The following is a 21,069-nucleotide window of genomic DNA, read 5'->3' as shown; positions in this document are numbered from 1 at the left end:
AAAAGAGATTCAACAAGCAGCCATAATTCTTATAATGTTGATATTTCCTTTCAGATGCAATCTGTTCTCTGATTTTTTGTACATATACTGCATGTACAACCAACATTTGAACCGAAAAATGGTAGCAGTTCCTGAAACAGAATAAAAAAGGTGGAAAATAACTTGATTGCACACAAGACGGTTGAGAACATCACTCAAAGAGTGCAAATTTTAGATATCCAGTTAGCATTAACATACATGTTTACGCTAATAGCCTAGTGTAAGCAACCACATTCACTGATGCCAGGCCAGTTACTGTATATCTATATGATTGTGGATATCCTTGTTTTTGTATGTGCTTGCACAAACTGTTTCCTCCCACAGTCAAAAGATATGAGGGTTACATGGACTGGCAATGCTAAACTGGCCCTAATGTATGATTGTGTTGTGAGTGTGTTTACCTTGTGATGGACTGCTGCCCAGTCTGCCTTGCACCTGATGCTTTTGGGATAGGCTCCAGCCTCTCTATTCTTCATAAGGGTTAAGATTTTATGGACTTGGATATATTTTCTATAACCAAATTTTTATTGAATGGGTATACCCTGGAAATGCCAACAATACTTATACTTATTGAACTACTACAATTACTACTATAACTTACCATGTTTTCCAATTGCAAGGTAGCTTTACGATTACAAATCTACCCATTATACTAACATTATAATAAAATCTGTAGACAACACCACCATGACAGGCCTGATCTCCAATAATGACGAAGCAGCCTATAGAGAAGAGGTTGAGAATCTGGAGAGTTGGAGGCAGAACAACCACCCTGCACTCCGTTCTAAGAAAACAAAGGAACTGATTCTGGACTTCAGGAGACTGAACTAGAGCAATCACCATTCCATCAGCATTAACAGCGAGAGGGTGGAGACAATCCAGAGTTTAAGATTATTGGGAGTCCACATTAGCCAGGGTCTGTCATGAAGAATGAACACAACAGCAATGTCCAAGAAAGGTCATTAGAGGCTTCACTTTCTGAGGACCATGAAGAAAGCACAACTCCCCCAACAGCTGCTGGTTAACTTCTACAGGTGCACCAGAGAGTCTGTCAGCACATACTGAATTACAGAGTGGTACTTGGACTGCACCTCTGAAAAGAGGAAGATCCTACATGGCATCATCAAAACGGCTAAGAGAATTACTGGCACTCAGCTTACCATTACTGGAAGATATTTTCAGTACCGGCTGCAGCAGAAAAGTAAAGACCATTTGTCGAGATCCAAACCACCCCGGCCATAGCATTGGCACTCCTCTGCCCTCTGTCTGGCAGGCACTTCAGAGCCCTGCATGCCTACACTACAAGGCTGAAGAACAGTTTTTACCAGAAAGCAATGAGGCTATCATATGCACAGCAATTACTGCCCCTTTTTTTACCAGAAACCACCACTGACTGAACTGAACTTCATCAACCACACATAGTCACACACTTTTAAATAACCTATGTGGAGCTCATGACCATTACTTTGAGTGAAATTCTCACTGTGACTTCATTTATTATTTATTTATTTATTTATTTATACTTTTCCCTTTACTTTTACTCCGTGTACATTTGGAACTGCTAATAGTAATTGGGCTTCTCATAGCTTAAGGTTTATTTTTAAATTTGTGCTTCTGGTAGTTTAATATCTACTCTTATAAACTTTTTATAAACTATCTAAGGCATATATAGGCTTGCGACAAGCGATGTTTCATTGTATTGTACACTGACAAGAAAGGTATCTTGCAATCTTAAAATCTAACAGTGGTCTCAAGCTGCTCAGTAAAATTCAGAGTCAGCAAGGAAGCACTGGACATAATGTAGAAACCAACCCAAGACAGGGTGCCAGTGCATTGCAAACTTTTAAATTAATTTACCTAGGCAAGTTATAAATGTCCTTTATGCTTAACAATATGTTAATTCCACAGCATGTTGTTTCATGTTTGCAGCCTGAAAAGAAATAAGCATAAAGTACCTAATTATGTTTAATTATGGTCAAATGACTGTCACCCTTTTGTCGTTTGTGATTAATTTGTCATTTGTGTAAACCTGGAGGTTCCAAAGCACAGAGGATTAATACTTATGGAAATGCTAACTTTTGCGTTTTTCTTCTTCAGTTAAATATCTACAGAAAATGGTTTATTTTGACTTTGGAATTGTATTGTTATGGCATAAGAGTTCACATTAAAATACTAAATGGATAAATATGTGTACAAATTTTTTGACATGCTGAAAATGACAATGGGATTGAATGCTTTTGTGCACCACTGAAAAAGAAATGCACAGAAGAACAGGCAAACTGAACCATGACAAACTAGACAAAGTGAGCCAGAATATGAAGAACCATAATTATGTTGAAATAAACTTAAGAGAAAACTAGCAAAAACAGACAAACAATAGATAAAAAATAAGCAAATTTGAAAATAAAATTGAAGTATTTGGAGCTTTCCCAGAAAAAGTGAAACATATGCTCACAGCTCTCACCAAAGAAGTAAATCAAATGATAACTCAAGGTTCATTCACTTCAGTATAATTCCAATTCCAGGACTTTTTACAGGATCAACCAGTACAAGTATCCTGGTCTACATTACACTACAGTTCTGAATATCCACAGTAAAATTACATGCATGTAATAAGAACACATGCAAACTCAAACACGTGGCCTATTTTAAATTTCTGATCACTAACTAAACCTGATATTGAAGCTCACAGAATTTACTCAGAGTAATACTGCTGTTACACACTACTTATGCGATACTGGACCATTATGTTTTAAGAACAGATACCATATATACTCGCAGATAAGATCTCCCATGGATTTTATAACTTCTGGTATGTTATAATGTCGGTCATATAAGTTGAATGCGGAAAACTCATGCTGTTGGGACAAGGGATTATGATATGCTAACGCCCACCTGAGAGAGTAACCATGGAGCACACTGCCTTTTGTTTCTATGTGGGTGCGGCAATCTCACGGTATCAGTGCGTGCTCCTTTCCTCTCTCTCTCTCGTGCCTACGTGACCACACGGTAATACCCAAACTATTCCGAAGCAACGTTTGCACTGATATGTGTTTTTGTATCTCACACCTTCATACATCTTTATCGTAAGAGCATCCCTTATTTACGATGGAGCATTCGATCAGAAGAAAATATGAAGCTGGTTTTAAATGAAAAGTCGTTGAAGTGTCAAAAGAAATTGGTAACTGTGCTGCTGCGACAAAATTCGATGCATCTGAGAAACTGATGTGAGACTGGAGGAAACAAGAAGATGTAAAAAAAAAAAAATGAAGTCTCGCATTTTTGAATGGGCGTATAAGTTAGGGTCTGATTTTATGATCAATTTTTTGGGTTTCAAGACCCAACTTATACGTGAGCATATATGGTAATCATTTTCTGGACAAAAAGTTACATTATGCATGTTGTGTGCACAGAGTTGGCTCATGCCAATATTTTGGTGCGTGTAAGCAAATGATACAAATAAATCATTACAAACACAACACTTTAAGGTGCATGGTAAAATAGAGAAACTTTACTGTGTCTGGGTGCTAATGACAGGATAACTCTTAGGAAAATAAAAAAAGAATTTTTGCATATTAAATTGTGGATGAAAAGTGCTAGGTATACATTTTTGACAGGAAAATGCTTCTAAAAAAATCATATTTTTTATTTATATCTCTAATGACTTGAACACATTGACAGAATTATTTCTAGTATCAAGAAAAGCTGTCAAGAAAATTGTAATTAAATATATTTTTACAAGTGACCCATAAACACTGACTGCTTGGTAGCAATGCTCGATAGTATAACATGCAAAATTAAGAAGTAAACAAGCCTCAATGTAAGCTACTCTGTAACATTAGAAATGGTCTCAAGAAATGAACACATACACCCAGTGGCCATCTCATTAAATCCTCCACTAAATAAAGAGGAAATTAATTGAGTGCAAGAGTGAAATTAACTAAGAAGGCATATAAGATCCAGTCTTATACATTTAATGGCAAAATTCATGTGCTTACTTAATTTGAAACAAAGAATATCAAACTTTTTTTCTGCCTCATACTTGGTTCTCAAACCTTTCAAGCAGCTGTATTTTAAACAAGAGAAACAAAAAATGGCGGAGGCTAGTTTAATAATAAATCATTAAGGGCCTTGCTTAAAAGACACATGAAACTAAAGGCTCAAAATGTCAAAACTGCAGCTCTTGAATGCATTGCTAAAAGCTGATTAAATTCAAAGCATAATCATCTACCAAATGGGCTTACATTAAAACTTGACAAACATCATCCCTTGATTTTCATCACTCATTAGTGGCACATAAAAAAGTTCTCCATAGTCTGTCTGTCATGGCAAAAATGCTCTGATGTCACAAGGATAGGATAAATAGGAATCATTGGTAAATGTTGAAATGTATTCATTATAATACAGTCCCACTGAATTTTGTAATTATTTTAATTTTTCAGTTTCTTTAATTAATTTAACTGAAACATATATGTTAGAGAGCTACCTTATTAAAAATTATAACTAGACTATCAAAATCATAAACGCAAGAAAAGACATGTTACAATTGTCAAATCAGAGTCAAACAGCAGACAAAATCAACCTCCATTGAATAGCAGGACGTCAGGCTACAAACTCCACTCAAAATGTTAAAAGACTCAATTAAACATTTACTCTAGAAAAATGATCAAAAACTCCAGACAAAATGTCAAACACTCCATTATAAACTCAGGCAGCACGATTCTATGGGTGCATTAACAAACATGAGAAAACATGATGGAAATGCATTGTAAGCATTCGCAGTAATCCTATGTGGCACTGCTTGAGGCTTGTTTTGTTAGAATGCCAGTTTTGAATGCCATGTGAAGTTAGAACGCCTTGAACAGCTTGTGGATGCGGCAGCCAGATGTGGCAACAGCCCAGGAAAAGGTCCAAAAAAATTATTTACAGAATTACTGACTGCCTTGCTCTTCCTCAGTTCACAATGCTTACTTCCTTTCATACAGTGCTTCAAAGCAAACTCACTCATATTCCCAATGCCAAATGCTTATTTAATTTGACTTGTTGAAGTCAGTCTTTTTAGTCTTCACTTTCTAACCATTTCAAGTTAAACACAGACTTTCCTGGCATTTTCACTGCTCAATAAATCACAGTGACACATCTAATATGCATAATGAAATTTTACTAACTATCTACCCCTTAATGCTAACTGACCTCTAATAGTTTGCTGCACGGGCTAATGGCTACTACATATTTATACCACTTTGCACACATGCTCACACAAAGAATACAACGCAAGGAATATTAATGCAAGATATGGATGTTTTGTGGGTAAAATGTCAGATGCTATATCTCATTATATGTTATTATTGGAATTCATTTTAATATTTTCCATGACTTTTAAGTACCACTTCATTTTTTAAGAATTTCAAGAAGTTTCCAGTACTGGATTTTGGCTTGTTAATTTTTCATGACCAGTACAAACACTGTGACTGTTTCTGAAAAAGGAATAATTGCCTTGCAACCCGAACACAATGTGCATATTAATAAACTTGTGATAGATATAGGAGGGAAAACATGAGAATTGAAGGACTACCTGAAAAACTAAAAAGTCCCAACCAAGTGAAATTTGTAGCATATATAAATCTGACACCAAGATCTTAACTGCTTAGCGCTTGTGTGGATCACACACTTTGAAGCCTAGAAACCTCATAGTTAGATCTGATAAACTACAGGATAAAGAGAATTTGACAGTTCTTCTCAGACAGGAGGAAATCAAGTTTGAAAACCGATAAATCTGTATATTCCCAGATTTATCTGCTACAACCTCTGTAAAAACATTTTACAGCATTAAATAGCACCTATGTAGAGATGAAATCAGATAAAGTCTTTTGTTTCCAGTCAAATAACAATTGATGATCACTTGTATAATTTCACCTCTCCAGAGGAAGGTAAACAAGAGCTAAAAAGGAGGATTTTTACAGTCTTTAAAAGATGGACACTCTGAAGGTAGTGGCAAAGTTGTGTGTATGGCATGCTAGTAAGAATGTAAGTAATATGAGCTTCATTTACTCTTTGTTTGTAACTTGTACCAGTTTTAATATAAAATGTTTGTTTCTGTTTTAACACTATTTGGTGTACTCCAGTTTGAGGTTAGGGTGCATAGGGAGAAATTGATTGTAGTATACCAAACTACTAACACATAGACTTATCTCACTTAACTTCTATAAATCAGTGGATAAGTGATGTTCCATATTATCTCAAATTTAAAAACAAATCAAATTCTCTTTAAGAGGATATATCCAATCCTTTTTAAAAACATGGCAATAATCTATTAATATAATTTTAGGATAAGGATGCTGGGCCCATGACTAGATAGATAGATAGATAGATAGATAGATAGATAGATAGATAGATAGATAGATAGATAGATAGATAGATAGATACTTTATTAATCCCGATGGGAAATTCACACTACCTCTCTTATACTACTAATTGTTCTATTGTATTTAAAAAGCTAGATGATATTTTTTCATCTTTTACTCTGTCTCTTGGGTGGGGGCTAAATCTTTTTTTTTCTTTGTAGTTTGATTTGTCCTTTGCTTTATCTGGATTAATTCTGAAGTAAAATGTTTTATCGTTTATGTTATTATTATTTGTTTGACTCAGTAGTATGCCGTAATAATATTGCCCTTTTTGAAAATAAAATTATAAAAATGTTTTTATTAAAATATTTAAAATAAGGGGGTTTGAGAATATTATTAAGAATTACCTCACTTTGAAAGCTTGGAAGTAACACATTTGTTTAACTGGAAACTGCCTAAACACAAAGCTTAGTAAAATATATTTTTAACTTTTTAAATTTATTTATAGTGAAAAGTCAAGGAAAATGACACATTTTATTGGCTAACTAAAAAGATTACAATATGCAAGCTTTCGAGGCAACTCAGGCCCCTTCTTCAGGCAAGATGTAATGTAATATTGTGCTTATTAATTAATTGATTAATTTTTCCAGTACCAACTACAGAGACATGAAGATGAAGCAGAAACCTTGACAACATTTAAGAGAATCTGGATGAGATATTAGGACAGCTTAGCTATTAGCTAAACAAACTAGCTTGATGGACTGAATGATCTAGTCTATTTTGTCAAATTTCTTATATTCTTATACATAAGCTGCATTCTGAAATTAACTCTGTAAGCAAACATCGACAGACTTGATATTGGCAAATCTTTGGAACAATGGCAAATCAAAATCAAGTGATTTAAATGCAGAGATGGGTCATTCCAGAGAATGGATGCCCTACAGCTAAAGACTGTACAGTACCTTTTACGTTACATCTGTTTATTTCAAAATTTTAAGGAGGCCCGCATCTTGAGATTGCAATGTACAACCTGAAATATAGAAACTAACCAGTTATGGAAAGTAAGGTGGGCTAAACAATTTATAAATCATAACAAATAACAGCCAGAAATAATAAGAAAACTCAATTAAGCAAAAATGTTTACTGACCAAAACATAAATAGTTATAGAATTAACCTAAGTTGCACATCTTTGGATATTGGAGAAAATCCATGCAAATATGGATTAAACATGAAAACTGTGCATACAGACAAATATTTGGCCTTGTGGTTCTCTTCTCTCTTTCTACTACTTCTCCGAACACTCTATATGTTCTGTTTGCAGCTCTCTTCACATTTTAATCCTTCAGTTTCTCCTATTCTGTTCTCTGTGGCATTGCACTCTTCCCTAAATTATTTATTGGTATGGCTTAAGTGGCCTTTATCAAAGCTTGATTTAACAAATTTGTCAAGAGAATGGCAAAATGACTATGGATATCTTGGTACCATTTTACAGGTAGTTTCTTAACCTGACCTATCACTCCATTCTGTAATCGAAAAGGAAGTAAAATACAATATAAAAAAAAGAGAAAACACATTATAATTAACATGCTTTCATAACCATTTTATACTGTATCTTACACCAGAAAAATCACCATAACTTCATAACTTGTATAACACTAATATACACATATACAGGTACCTATGCCATAGGTAGGGCCAATTTCAAAATAATGTTCTCTAATTAATATAAACTGTTGCTAAAATCACCCAAAAAAAGTACTTTCACCACTATTGTGTTTTGGTGGGAACTCTAATAAACATATTTTCTAATAAGATGCTAATTAAGAACAAATATCTCTATATATTCACACATACATAGTACAGTATATATAATACCAGTCAAAAGTTTGAATGTACAGTATGATTTTTACAATCTTTTATCTTATCTTAAAGTAAATGCGTAAATACTTGAAATTGTTTCAGATTTATCTACAGTATTTGTCTATGCATAAATTTCTTGTAAAAAAAAAAAAAAAAAAATAATAATAATAATAATAATAATAAATGCCTTCCTAACAGGCAGTTGTCATTTAGGCCATTAGTGAAATTGAATCATTATATCATCCTAATTACTGTGTGTGCCTCTTTAAAGTTAATTAGTGGAACTTCTTTCCTTATGCCTTCCTTGTCTTTGAGTCAATTACTTTTGCTTAAACAAGGTAGTTTAGATATATTGGCCATCTACACTATTCAGTTGAAGCACTTACTTTTGGGTGTTGTAGTCCATAATATGTCAAGTACAGCTCAATTCAGCAAAACGAAACAACAATCCATCATTACTTTATGAAATAAAGACTAGCTAATCAGGAAAATTTCAAAAAACATTGAAAGTTTTGCAAAAACCATACAAATGCTATGGTGACACAGGCTCACTCCAGTAAGCAAAGCAAGAATTACCTTTGAGCTGAGGATACATTTATTTGAGCCACCACCTTCAGATTTTTCCAGATAATTATGTCAAACTAAATGTGGTGCATAGTTTTAAAGTCTAAAATGTATGACGAGTTGACTGATGATCTTGCTAGATCTTGGGAAGAAATCTTTCACCTAATATTTTGTATATAAATAAAATAGTCTAATTATCCAAACCCATGGCTTTGTAAAAAAACAAACTTTGACTGCTTTGAAAAGGGCTATTAGGAAGAAAGAGCTTGCAGAGCTGTTAATTGGAGACAGTATAGTTAATCTGGATGGATGAAACCACAAAGTGATCACAATACACCATTTTCCTAACCTGTCAAAATAAACTGCAAACATGTAGTCATCTATGTGTCATTTGAATATGTTTATGACCCTTTACTATTTATATTAGTTGACTTGCACACCATAAGACAAATAATTTTTTTAAATTTTTGTCTTGCATATGGTCCAAGTCATATTATAGAATGTAATGCTGTATGTGTTACTGCACATTATATACAATATGTAACTGTACAAAAAAACTTTGAAAGTTAAGCCTGCCTTTAATTTGTAGTTACCAGTAAAGAACTAGAAGTGTTTAAATTTTTGTAGGCAGGCTGTACATTTTTCAACTACACAGAAAGAGTGTTACAGTTGAGAACTCTTCCTTATGCTAGTAAACTAAAACAGATTAATTTTCCCTGCAGGATCAAATCATAAATGAAAATAAATATAGTCTTATTTAAATCATGGAAGTATATATGTGCACTTCCTTTTCCCATCTCTCTCTCTGCCTCCCTCCCTTGTTATAATCTTATAATCCAGTTAGGTATATTGCTGTAAAATGCGGAAAACAATGAACATTTTACACACTTTTTAAAAGATATACATTAATGACAGTCCCTGACAGTATGCATTAATCACAGACGCCGCCCCAGAACAAAACTCTTTATCGGCCATCAATTTTCCCGTGGGTTTTAAGCCTAAAGAACGAAGACAAAAAGCCCATCATTGGGCGGCCGCTGAGAAACACATTAAGAGCTGTCAGCGGCCTCGCCATGCATCCTGCATCATTCTTTAAGCACATGAGAAGTTCATTATCCCTAGGAGCTCCAGCAATGACAGGGGAACTGGATTAGGGGCTATCTGAAATGTGCTTTCCCCATCATAGAGAACTGCGTTACTCTCATATGTGTATATATACAGTATGTCTAAAATGTAAGGCTCAACCTAGCTGAATGAATAAGTATTACCATTTTGGGTCTAATTATTTTAGCACATAACAACTCATATTGTACTTACTTGTACGAACACAATATGTGCATGAAAACACCTGAGAAAAACAATGCTTTTATAATATTTAATCACACATCACCTGATCATTAGGAAGACACTGAGAAACAGATAAACATTTTTAATAGCACACTGTTATTGTTATACAAAAAAGGGACTTTGAAAAAGGACATTTTGCACATAATGAACTTTAGTTAATTTGGGTATAAAATAGAACAACTACAATAACATTAGGGCTTCTGATTATCTATGTATAATATGACTAGGCTTGTGGTCTTCAATACATTAACAAATAAAAAAAATAGATTGTTCTGTATTTCCAGAGATGGCTTCCTTTAATTTGCTACAGAGATTGCATTAATTACATAATTTCAAGTTCCACATTTAATCTATAAACACACTATATTAACTTGCAAGCAAAAGTATGAATTAGGAATCTCATGTAATGCTGAAATAATATAAATTCCACTCATTTCTGAAATAAAGAGATTAAAAAGTTTACTATAATTATCATTCTTATTCTCGTGTACATTAATTTGTGGTGCATCTTTTTAGACATTCCCTTACAACTCCTGCCACCATCCCTTTAAAGCACCAACATCTTTTTTTTTTTCTTTCGAAAAAAGCAACAGCTCCTTTGATTTATGATACTTCAGAACAACTAAAATTCAATTTCTCTGTGCATTCTCGGGCTCTGATTACCTCGTAAATGAGATAAACTGATAGCAATTTATTCAAAGATCTATCCTGTAACTTTTTATGTTAAAGAGACAATACCTGGAATTTTATAGTTCAGTGACTTGGATATTTAAGCAATATGTCTGTATTCTGTGATCACTGGCTAGAACAGACACGTAGATACTAATCAGACATTTATAATGCATGAGCCTAAAATCTATGAATTCAAAATTTGAGGGGTTCTTACCTGCTGAGTAACATATACTGCAAAAGGCAATACCTATACAATATGTGAATTTTAACATTGCAGAAAGATTTGAACATGCACAAAAAGTTGTGTCTTTTAATGAATTTTCATATTAAATAACATTGTCAGAAGGTCATAATTTGGAATTTTTTTACATTACCAGTTTCAAGTTAAAGATTCAAGTTAGATCATTTTTACTTTATTTTTATTGAACTGCTACCCGCACAGAAGCAGGCATGATCAGTATTGCACACTGCATGGAAGCACTTATGAAATCCATCTGATTATTTAGTAGTTAACTGCAGTTTCTAATGTGTGAAATGTCTTTGGCTATAGTAATTGCTACACTACAATCAACTAGTTTTAGATCCAGTTGAACTGTCTCATTTGTCCAGACAGCATTACAGCTTTATGTGATGCCCTATGCCATTGAATGCTTGCACAGACCTAATCCACAGGCATCTTACATTTCATAACCAAGATAAACCAGGTTGGAAGTAAAAGACATGAACAAAAACTCAAGTTAGAACAGTATATCTGTTGATATCAGCATGGGCCAGTAAAACACAGTCCTGTTTAACACAAAAGACAAAAATCAAAAGCAAGTGAATATTTACTATATTTTTAGTGACTCCAAAATTTGTGCAGTGAAGGAAAGAAAAAACAAATGGAGACTTCTCCTTAGATGTACACAGTTCAAGAAGGATGTTTCACCCAGTAAATAAGAAAAATCAATAGTGAATACACGTGCAAAAATATGCACACCACCAATTCCCACACACCTTCACAGACTTCAATAACTAGGAACTGAATCATTCTATTTACATTCCAAAAGCACAAACTTCTCATTGCTACATAATTGCTCAGCAGATTTGACTCCACTAGCCTGAAGGGCAAAAAACAACCTCTTGTTTAATAGCAGAGCAGGTAAGGCCAATCCCCAAGAATGTCTACTGGGATGAGCTAACTGGCGAAAATGCTGAGACTTTCACCTTGCAACTTGCTTCAAAATAGGTGATTGCTCTCAACATCTTTCCACTCAAACTCACACATGCCGGCAGGATCTTGCTCTCCTTAGAAATACGTACTTTTTTAGCTCACCAACATTACTCAGGATCCTCCTATACATATATCCACATATGCTGGTAACTAACTAATGCTCAGGTCTCTCTACCATAAGTAGTTAGTTTGCAACCTAGTTCCCTATCTCTGGACAGAATCTAGGGGTGTGTGTGTGTGTGCTTGCCCATACTGCATAGAAGAAATCTTATTTAGACTGCTAGAAGGGTTAAAAATGACAACACTTGACCTGCCAGAATGAGGCAGCTAAAGTTCTACCATTCTCTGACAACAACAGACTCTTTCTGACCTCCCTAGACAATTTGATGCAAGGCAGATCATCATCATAATAAAAAATTTCAATGTGACATATCCATCTAGATTATGCTGTTATTTTTGTTGACTCAAACATTGTCAATGTTCTGAGTCTGAACTTATATTGAAGGGCGTTATACAAAAACAAAATGAATATAATTGATGTTACACATGTATATCAAAAACTTACACACAGAAAGATTTCCTACCTTCACTGCCTGCCACAGGTCCCTCTGGCTTTGTTGCGCCAGTGCTCTTTTTCCTTCGATGTTTCTTTCGGTTAGCATGAGGTGATGGTGGAGGTTCTAATTTAGGACTTGTTGTACTTGGCACATTTGGGCTGGAGCTTAATGAATCAGCTGTTCCATTAGCTATGTATCCAAACAGAAAATCAATTATTAAACCACAGATTGAAAAGCATGAAAGAACAGAGTAAGTCTTTTCAGTTCCTATCATATTATTAAAACATTGTTCAGGTTTTTCTATGATTAAGTTTTGCTAATGACAAAATATAGAATGAGAAAGCTCAATGTGATTTTAGGCTTAAATTCGTAAAAGAAAAGTACTAGATTAAGCAGGGAAAAGTCAGGAAAAAGCTCTAATTTATTTGTTAAAAAAAACATTTAAACTGACACTGGGTGAGAAAACAAGGCCCCTGAGATGCACATAACATTATATTTTTCATTTAGAACTTTAACCCCTAATGCACTAAGGAGTTTTGGGCATTATTGTGCCTAAATTACATACCCAAAAATAAACAGCTATTACTCAGCTTGTGTAATAAAGGAGCTGCAAACGGCTGAAGCGAGTACGATAATAAAATAATAATTTATTACATTTATATAGGCTTTGCTCACTACTCAAAGTGCTATTGTGGGTGGGAAGTCACATCAACCATCATTAATGTGCAGCATTCACCTGTATGATGCAACAGCAGCCACTCTGCGCCAGTACGCTCACCACACATTAGCTATTAGATGGTCAAGTGGTGAGGGAGAGACAGAGCCAGCTGGAGACTACCAAGATCCAGGCCTTTAATGACCTCTTGGGCAAAGCCATCAGCAGTGTGTCCATTTGCAGAGAAAGTGCCGACCTGGTTGAGAGGTTTACTTACCTTGGTTGTGACAATCATATCTCTGGTGACTCTTCCTATGAAGTCAGTAGACGGATTGGGAGAGCATGAGGGGTCATGAGGTCGCTGGAAAGGGGTGTGTGGCACTCCCGATATCTAAGCAAAAGGACGAAGGTCCAAGTCTTTAGAGTCCTGGTGCTTCCTGTCTTACTATATGGTTGCGAGACATGAACGCTATCCAGTGACCTGAGATGAAGACTGGACTCCTTTGGTACTGTGTCTCTCCGGAAAATCCTTGGATACCGTTGGTTTGACTTTGTGTCAAATGAGAGGTTGCTCATGGAGTCCCGAATGAGGTACATTACCTACATTGTGAGGGAGCGTCAGTTACGGTACTACAGCCATATGGTGTGTTTCCCTGAGGGTGATCCAGCTCCTCATTGTTGGGGACTCGTGTGGCTGGACCAGGCCAAGGGTTCGTTTACATAACACCTGGCTGCGGCAGATAGAGGGTCATTTCTGGAGGGTGGGACAGGACCGCGTGTCTGCCTGGGGGGTTGCCAACCAGGATCCCGAGTTGTTTTGTTGTTTAGTGGGTGCGGCAACGCACTGTACCAGTGCATGCTCCCCAACTTGACTTGACTTTTACACACAGCTGGGACATGTAATATTAATGGCCAATCGTATACAACTATACGTTGTTAGAATGGGTGGAGATTCAGATCCAACTGTAACAAACATTTCCCTGCATGTGGCTTGAAGTAGGTGGGATCTGTGATAAAAGCAGATTCATTCAGCTGTGATATGCTGCTCACCTCAGTACATATGTGTGTAAATTACATATTTTAATAATGAAAGAAAGCAGACAACATAGAAACTTATGATTTACTTGAAATAAGACATGCTTAGGTATGTAAAAAATACTATTATTGCTTTTGACTGACTTGTGGGTTTACTGCAATGTACACAAACAACATTGAAATATGGATGTGTTCCACTGATGAGACACCTTGTGCATAAGTGGGAGGATCCATTCCAAATGAAAAGAACAGTCCTTCAGCTTAATAAGTTAAAATTGAACGTCACAGATTTTATGTTCCAGAGCACTGAAACATTTGATTTGGAACATGGGGAATTTTACTGTATATCCAATAATCTGAGAACTTATCTGCAGCTGATTTGTAAGTATGCCTGATTGCTAAATAACAGCCATTCTCTATATCACTTCTTGTCCATTCTTTCAAGAATTATAAGGGAAGCTGCATGTCAGGCAACAGGGCAATTTTATGGCCAAATTGCTCACAGGGACAATTTTTGTTATCTTCAACTTAACTGCAACTTAACTTAAATTTAAACATTTTAGTTGATAATCTTAGCATTAACAATTTTAATATTGCTTACTACTTTTGTCTGTCACATGGCAAGTCCACATGATAACCTTGCTTTGTGAAATGTAACCATCCTCACCAACAGAGGATGATCTCTCTGTGCAAAAAGTGCCCATACATAAAACTGGATCAGACATGAGTGATCTGGGTGGTAATGGACTCTCTGTTTTCAACAATATCCCAAGTTAGGGAATCACAGAAGTTCTTATACATGAAAGAAAAAACAATTCCAAGGAAGAGTACTAAATAACTAGATCTTAACCTGTGAGAATCAGATATGAAGTTTACTTACTGGGCAGAAATAAAAAATCAAGTGTTGTACGGGGGCTTTAAGATCCTTCAGAAAAAACCCTTCATCTTAAACATAACTCTGGTATTAAAACAAGTCCACAAAACTATATTGGAGCTTATAGGTAATTTGGAACATGTGTTAAGTTATATGATGCCTCTAAACCGGTTCTGAATCAGTGTGACTAGGTGTGTGTATGATCTGAATTTTTTTTTTTTTTTTACCTTTCTCCCCTTTCCTTCCTTTTAATCAAAAGCATTTTTATACATTTTATCTAATGAAAAAGAAAAATAACAACATGGAAGTCCTACCCACTTAGGGTATGGTAGCCAAACACAAGTCTCACTCACCTTCCTATCTTTACAAATGGAGAAAATGCTTCCAGCATGTATTCTTGCCTACTGGAAATGTGCCAAGATAGTGACAAACAACAATAGTCCAATATCGCATATCTTTCTTTTGTGTTAAGGATACTATATGCTGTGATGAAACACTGAGCCTTTGTGCAAAAGTTGTAAAGTTTGCTCTAAGTACCTTGTTATTGCAATTGCATTATTGAGTTTTGTCTTTGCATACAAGACTTTTGAATTTTTTTCTTGCCCAACCCTTTTAGACAATTTTCACTGTTCCTCCTGTCCTTCTATACTGTACTATGAGACCTTCCACTTAGACCGGACAACTATTTTCCATTTTCTACACAGAACATATTTTATTTCAACTTATCTCCAGTTCTTAATATCTGCTATTTGTCATGCCTTCCATTTAGCTATGATCCATATTACTATACAGTATGTAATATTTAGCTAAACAGGATACCGATAAAATTAAAAAACTTAATTTTTTGAGAAATGCAAATTCATAGTGTAATAACTGTTCGAAATAACGATGGGAAATGGGGGATTGTTATGGGTAGAAAAATACAAATATGCCTAGACTGAGATGAATGATCATCACCTACCACTATATTCCAGTATTTTGACACATGAAATGTAAATAGTAATTGCTCAGCCATTAGTCATACTCAAATAAAAGTAGCTACAGTAATCCCTCGCTACTTCGCGGTTCACTTTTCGCGGATTCACGACTTCGCGGGTTTTTAAATACAAGTGATTGCCCGCCTATCGCGGAAGTTATGTTCCAGACCCATCAGCAACAGGAGAAAATCCGCGATATAGAAAGACCATATAAATAAACCTTTTTATAGTTTAAGCCTTAAAATACCCATCCCACATGCTTTAAACACATGTAAACTTATAAAACACACTTTGTTAACACATATGATATGTGGCTGTCGGGCTAAGGATATGAGTAATATCTCACTATTATAAAACATTTTAACTTCACGCAAGACGAGACAGTAAAATTGGTGATGTACAGGCTTTGAAATTATTGACAGGCAGAGCGACAAGCAGCACAAAGTCCACTTCTCCTTAGCGTTCATTCAGCTCCCCACCCCCTTGACAATGCGAACTGCACCTCCGGGGAAGGGGGTTTGAGCGAACGTGCGTTCAGCCCTCACACACGCACACACACATTCCTCCTTCTTCCGAACGCGCAGAGCGACAAGCAGGCATTTTGGCAGAAGCAGCACAAAGTCCATTTCTGCTCAGCGTGAGTTCATCTGCCCCCCTTCACAAAGCGAGTGCAGACACATTGACGTCTGATCGCTGCGTGCAGTGTGCAGTGTTGGTCTGCGGTGTTTAAGAATGTAGAAAGTGTTTAAGAGCATAGGAAGTGTTTATAAGAGTGTGGGAAAGGTTAACAAGAGAGTGAGAAAGGTTTATAAGAGTGTGGGAAGGGTTTATAAAGCCTTAAAATATGTATAAATAATAAAATAAATATAGGTCGCTACTTCGCGGATTTTCACCCATCGCGGGGGGCTCTGGAACGTAACCCCCGCGATAGGTGAGGGATTACTGTATATAATTTACCTTAAGTATATATCACAAGAAAAATAGCTTCAATCACTGATACAGGGCTAAACAGCTCCTCAGTTAGCCCAAGAGATCCAACCATTACAGTTCCACCAAATACAAATACTGTACTTATTTTCACATGACTGAGAACATTCTAAAAATCACAAAAAAAAAAAAATTAAACTGCAAATTTCAAATATGGAAAAAGTACTTAGAGCTCTACATTTACCACTACCTCAAATACCTAAAATTAGAATCAGGTGCAAATGATTAGATAAAGGATCTTTGAGGAACCTGTCTTATTTAAACCTCAAACATTTAGTTTCATTTGCTCTTGTTGTTGAAGCGTATGTTATCATCAGCCTAGATCGAAAGAGCTGATTAAGGCCTTCAGAAAGAAGGCTTACAGATGCCTATGTGTCTGGGAAGGGATTTTAAAAGATGTTCAGGCAATTGGAAATCAACCTTTCCACTGTCTGATTTCAAGCAACTGCCAACTTGTCCAAGACAGGTTGCACCAGCAAGTTCAACCTGACTGCAGAACATAACATGCTGAAAGATTTCTCAAAGAACCCCAGAATTTCATCTAGGGATTTACAGGCAGCTGTTGCAACTGTTGATGACAAAGTACATGAGTCTACCATTAGAAAGAGGCTGCACAATTTGTTTCTACATAGGATGTGTACCAGGAGGAAATATTTGGAATCCAGAAAAAACATCAAGACCAGACTAAAGTTCATCCATGAAAACCTACATAAAGACCATGACTTCTAAAACATTGTGCTCTAACCAAATGACGCAAAGAGACAGTTATCTGACCAAAGTACCAGAGGACGTTTGTCAAAAACCAATGGAATCAATTAACCCGAAGGTCCATTGTAAAGGCCATCTGTAAAGTATGATGGTGGAGATGTTATGGTTTGGGGCTGCTTTGCTATATCAGGGCCTGAACAGATCACTATCAGTATGAATTCTTCATTGTACCAGGGAGTGCTTGAGAGTAATGTGAAACCATCCGTCCAGAGATTGAGGCTCAATCAAAAGTGAACATTGTCTGTAAACAAACCATTAATCCACCAAGGAATGACTGAGAAGAAAGAAATGGAGGGTCCTGAAATGGCCAAATCAAAGCCCAGATCTGGATTCCTTCCAAGATTCTGTGGCAGAACTGAACTGGGCTATGCATGCAAGACACTCCTCAAGGATCACTTAGCTGAAGTAATTCTACATGGAGGAGTAAGAAAAACTTCTGCCAAAGGGGGCAATACCAGCTATGAGAGCCAAGGGGGTAACTACTTTTTCCAAAGACAGAAATTGCATATCTGTTCATTTAATGTACTGTAAAGTGAAATTTTCATTTTTTACCTTTCAATTACATCACCTTTATCACACTGTTTAAATGAAGACCAAATATTGATATGTCCACATTAAAAATAAAAAAAAAATATTTTATAGGATGCATTTACTGTTTCAGACACAAAAAACCAAATGCAGGTGGATCCTGCTTATAAGTGGTATCAGTGTGCAGTATTAACATGCTTCCCTTGTTTCAGGGGGCTGCAATACAAAAGTAATCAGTCCTCCTGTCCGCAATGGTGCTGAGGGTGTTATTACTGTCTACTACCCCCCAGGAGTATCATTAGGTATTAGAGACAGCTTGAGGGCAGAAAGGCCAAATGAATCTGCACCCACATTGGCCTGATCAACCCCAGCATGACATTCGTAGCCTTTTATTGTTTAACATAAAAGGTTTGTTGTAGTGTGTCAAATTACATTTATTTAATGTGGCTTCGGGTGAAAGAAAGCTTGGGAAGTGGATTACATCTCAATGGAGACTCATTTCATAATTACTGTGATCGTTGCTATTAGCCAGTGTACAATATCATTCCTAATTTGGCCATTACTTATTCTGACAGGACAGCCAATTCCGTTTTGAAGAGTGCACTGAACACAGCAGGAGATCCCAGAGCCAGTACTGAGAATCCCCAGAACACCTACAGCTAAAGGCCATGTTTCTTGTTTATGTGGGGGTATTGGGAATGGGACTTTTTTTTTTTATTAAGTTGAATTCATTGCTGTTCCAGTAATGAAACTCAGTTCGCCTGAATACAAAAATATCAAGGGGCAAGGATTAGGCTTCTCAGTGAAAATATGGTCAAAAAGATATAGGTTTCATGAAAACATTTCTAACAATGCATTGTGCACTGTCTTGTGATTTTTAACTGTGACAGAACTATAAAAATTACAAGTTATTTTCTTGTTTAGATTATTTTTTCATTAAAACTGAAGTGTGATCTGTATTAAGATGTTACTAATAAAATGAAAATATCACCCTTGAAGAGATTATGTTTTAAATGTATTATAATTATGCATTTAATTCTGATGAGTTAATATGAGAAAAAAAAAAGAAAACTTGGCTTTACACATGTCCAAAAACAAAAAAAAAAAAAAACAGAATATGTACATTTTATTTTTTTTTTTTTACACGTTTAACAGGAAACACCACCCTAATTATACTGGTTCCATTTCATCTCAGTTTACTGAAATCTACCATATTTCTGAAGAGGAAATTCTATTAAAGTAGGTTGACAGTTCTTGCCTTTAATAAAACCCATTGCCAAATCTGACAGAACTGCACTGTTGTAGGACTGTGGTATTACAAAGAGCAGCTAGCTTTTATCATTTCTCATTTTGAACGGCAGATTCTGTCTGGGTACTTTGTGAATACTGTTTTGGCATTTTCCTGTTTTGGAATCAGTTTTCCTCACTAGGTCGAAACAACTCCTTTGGATATTACAAGGTTGTTCTTCTTAGTAAGAAACCATAATAAAATATTTAAAAAAAACAGTGTATTCTCTATATAGGTATATAGTAAGGGACGAAAACACAAAAATGTGTACAGTAATCCCTCCCTATATCGCGCTTCGCCTTTCGCGGCTTCACTCTATCGCGGATTTTATATGTAAGCATATTTAAATATATATCACGGATTTTTTGCTGGTTCGCGGATTTCTGCGGACAATGGGTCTTTTAATTTCTGGTACATGCTTCCTCAGTTGGTTTGCCCAGTTGATTTCATACAAGGGACGCTATTGGCAGATGGCTGAGAAGCTACCCAACTTACTTTTCTCTCTCTCTCTCTCTCTTGCGCTGACTTTCTCTGATCCTGACGTAGGGGGATTGAGCAGGGGGGCTGTTCGCACACCTAGACGATACGGACGCTCGTCTAAAAATGCTGAAAGATTATCTTCACGTTGCTACTTTCTGTGCAGCTGCTTCGTGAAGCAACATGATGCAAGGTGCTTCACATGCTTAAAAGCTCGAAGGGCACGTATTGATTTTTAATTGTTTGTTTTTCTCTGTCTCTCTCTCTCTCTCTCTCTTTCTCTGCTCCTGACAGAGGGGGTGTGAGCTGCCGCCTTCAACAGCTTTGTGCCGCGGTGCTTCGCATACTTAAAAGCCAAACAGCCCTATTGATTTGTTTGCTTTTCTCTATCTGACATTATCTGCTCCTGACGCACACTCCTTTGAAGAGGAAGATATGTTTGCATTCTTTTAATTGTGAGACGGAACTGTCATCTCTGTCTTGTCATGGAGCACAGTTTAAACTTTTGAAAAAGAGACAAATGTTTGTTTGCAGTGTTTGAATAACATTCCTGTCTCTCTACAACCTCCTGTGTTTCTGCGCAAATCTGTGACCCAAGCATGACAATATAAAAATAACCATATAAACATATGGTTTCTACTTCGCGGATTTTCTTATTTCGCGGGTGGCTCTGGAACGCAACCCCCGCGATGGAGGAGGGATTACTGTAATTTCACTTAAGATTAGAACATACAAATTCAAATCTCTACTTTCGTTGTTAATACATTGTATTGCTATTTCGGCATGAGTACATTCTGGCACGCATCATCACAGTTAGACTGAATTTTTCCCTTAGCCAGTTCTAAAAAAAACATTTCATGTATAGCACCCATGCTTTATCATC

At 36.1% G+C, this 21,069-nt stretch overlaps 1 protein-coding gene across 2 annotated transcripts in view; it reads right to left on the bottom strand.

Annotated features, from left to right (window-relative positions):
* The window catches only part of agap3 (ArfGAP with GTPase domain, ankyrin repeat and PH domain 3), a 1,735,421-nt gene that overhangs the window by 90,923 nt on the left and 1,623,429 nt on the right, over positions 1-21,069 (bottom strand). For both annotated transcript variants that reach the window (XM_028803882.2, XM_028803880.2), the window contains exon 13: positions 12,625-12,786. In XM_028803882.2, the coding sequence (XP_028659715.1) occupies positions 12,625-12,786 (162 nt within the window). The remainder of the gene's footprint in view (positions 1-12,624; positions 12,787-21,069) is intronic.

This window comes from Erpetoichthys calabaricus, chromosome 6 (genome assembly GCF_900747795.2).
Source record: "Erpetoichthys calabaricus chromosome 6, fErpCal1.3, whole genome shotgun sequence".
Taxonomy (NCBI): domain Eukaryota; kingdom Metazoa; phylum Chordata; class Cladistia; order Polypteriformes; family Polypteridae; genus Erpetoichthys; species Erpetoichthys calabaricus.
Note: the sequence above shows the minus strand (reverse complement) of the source record. Positions and strands in the feature narration are given on the sequence as shown.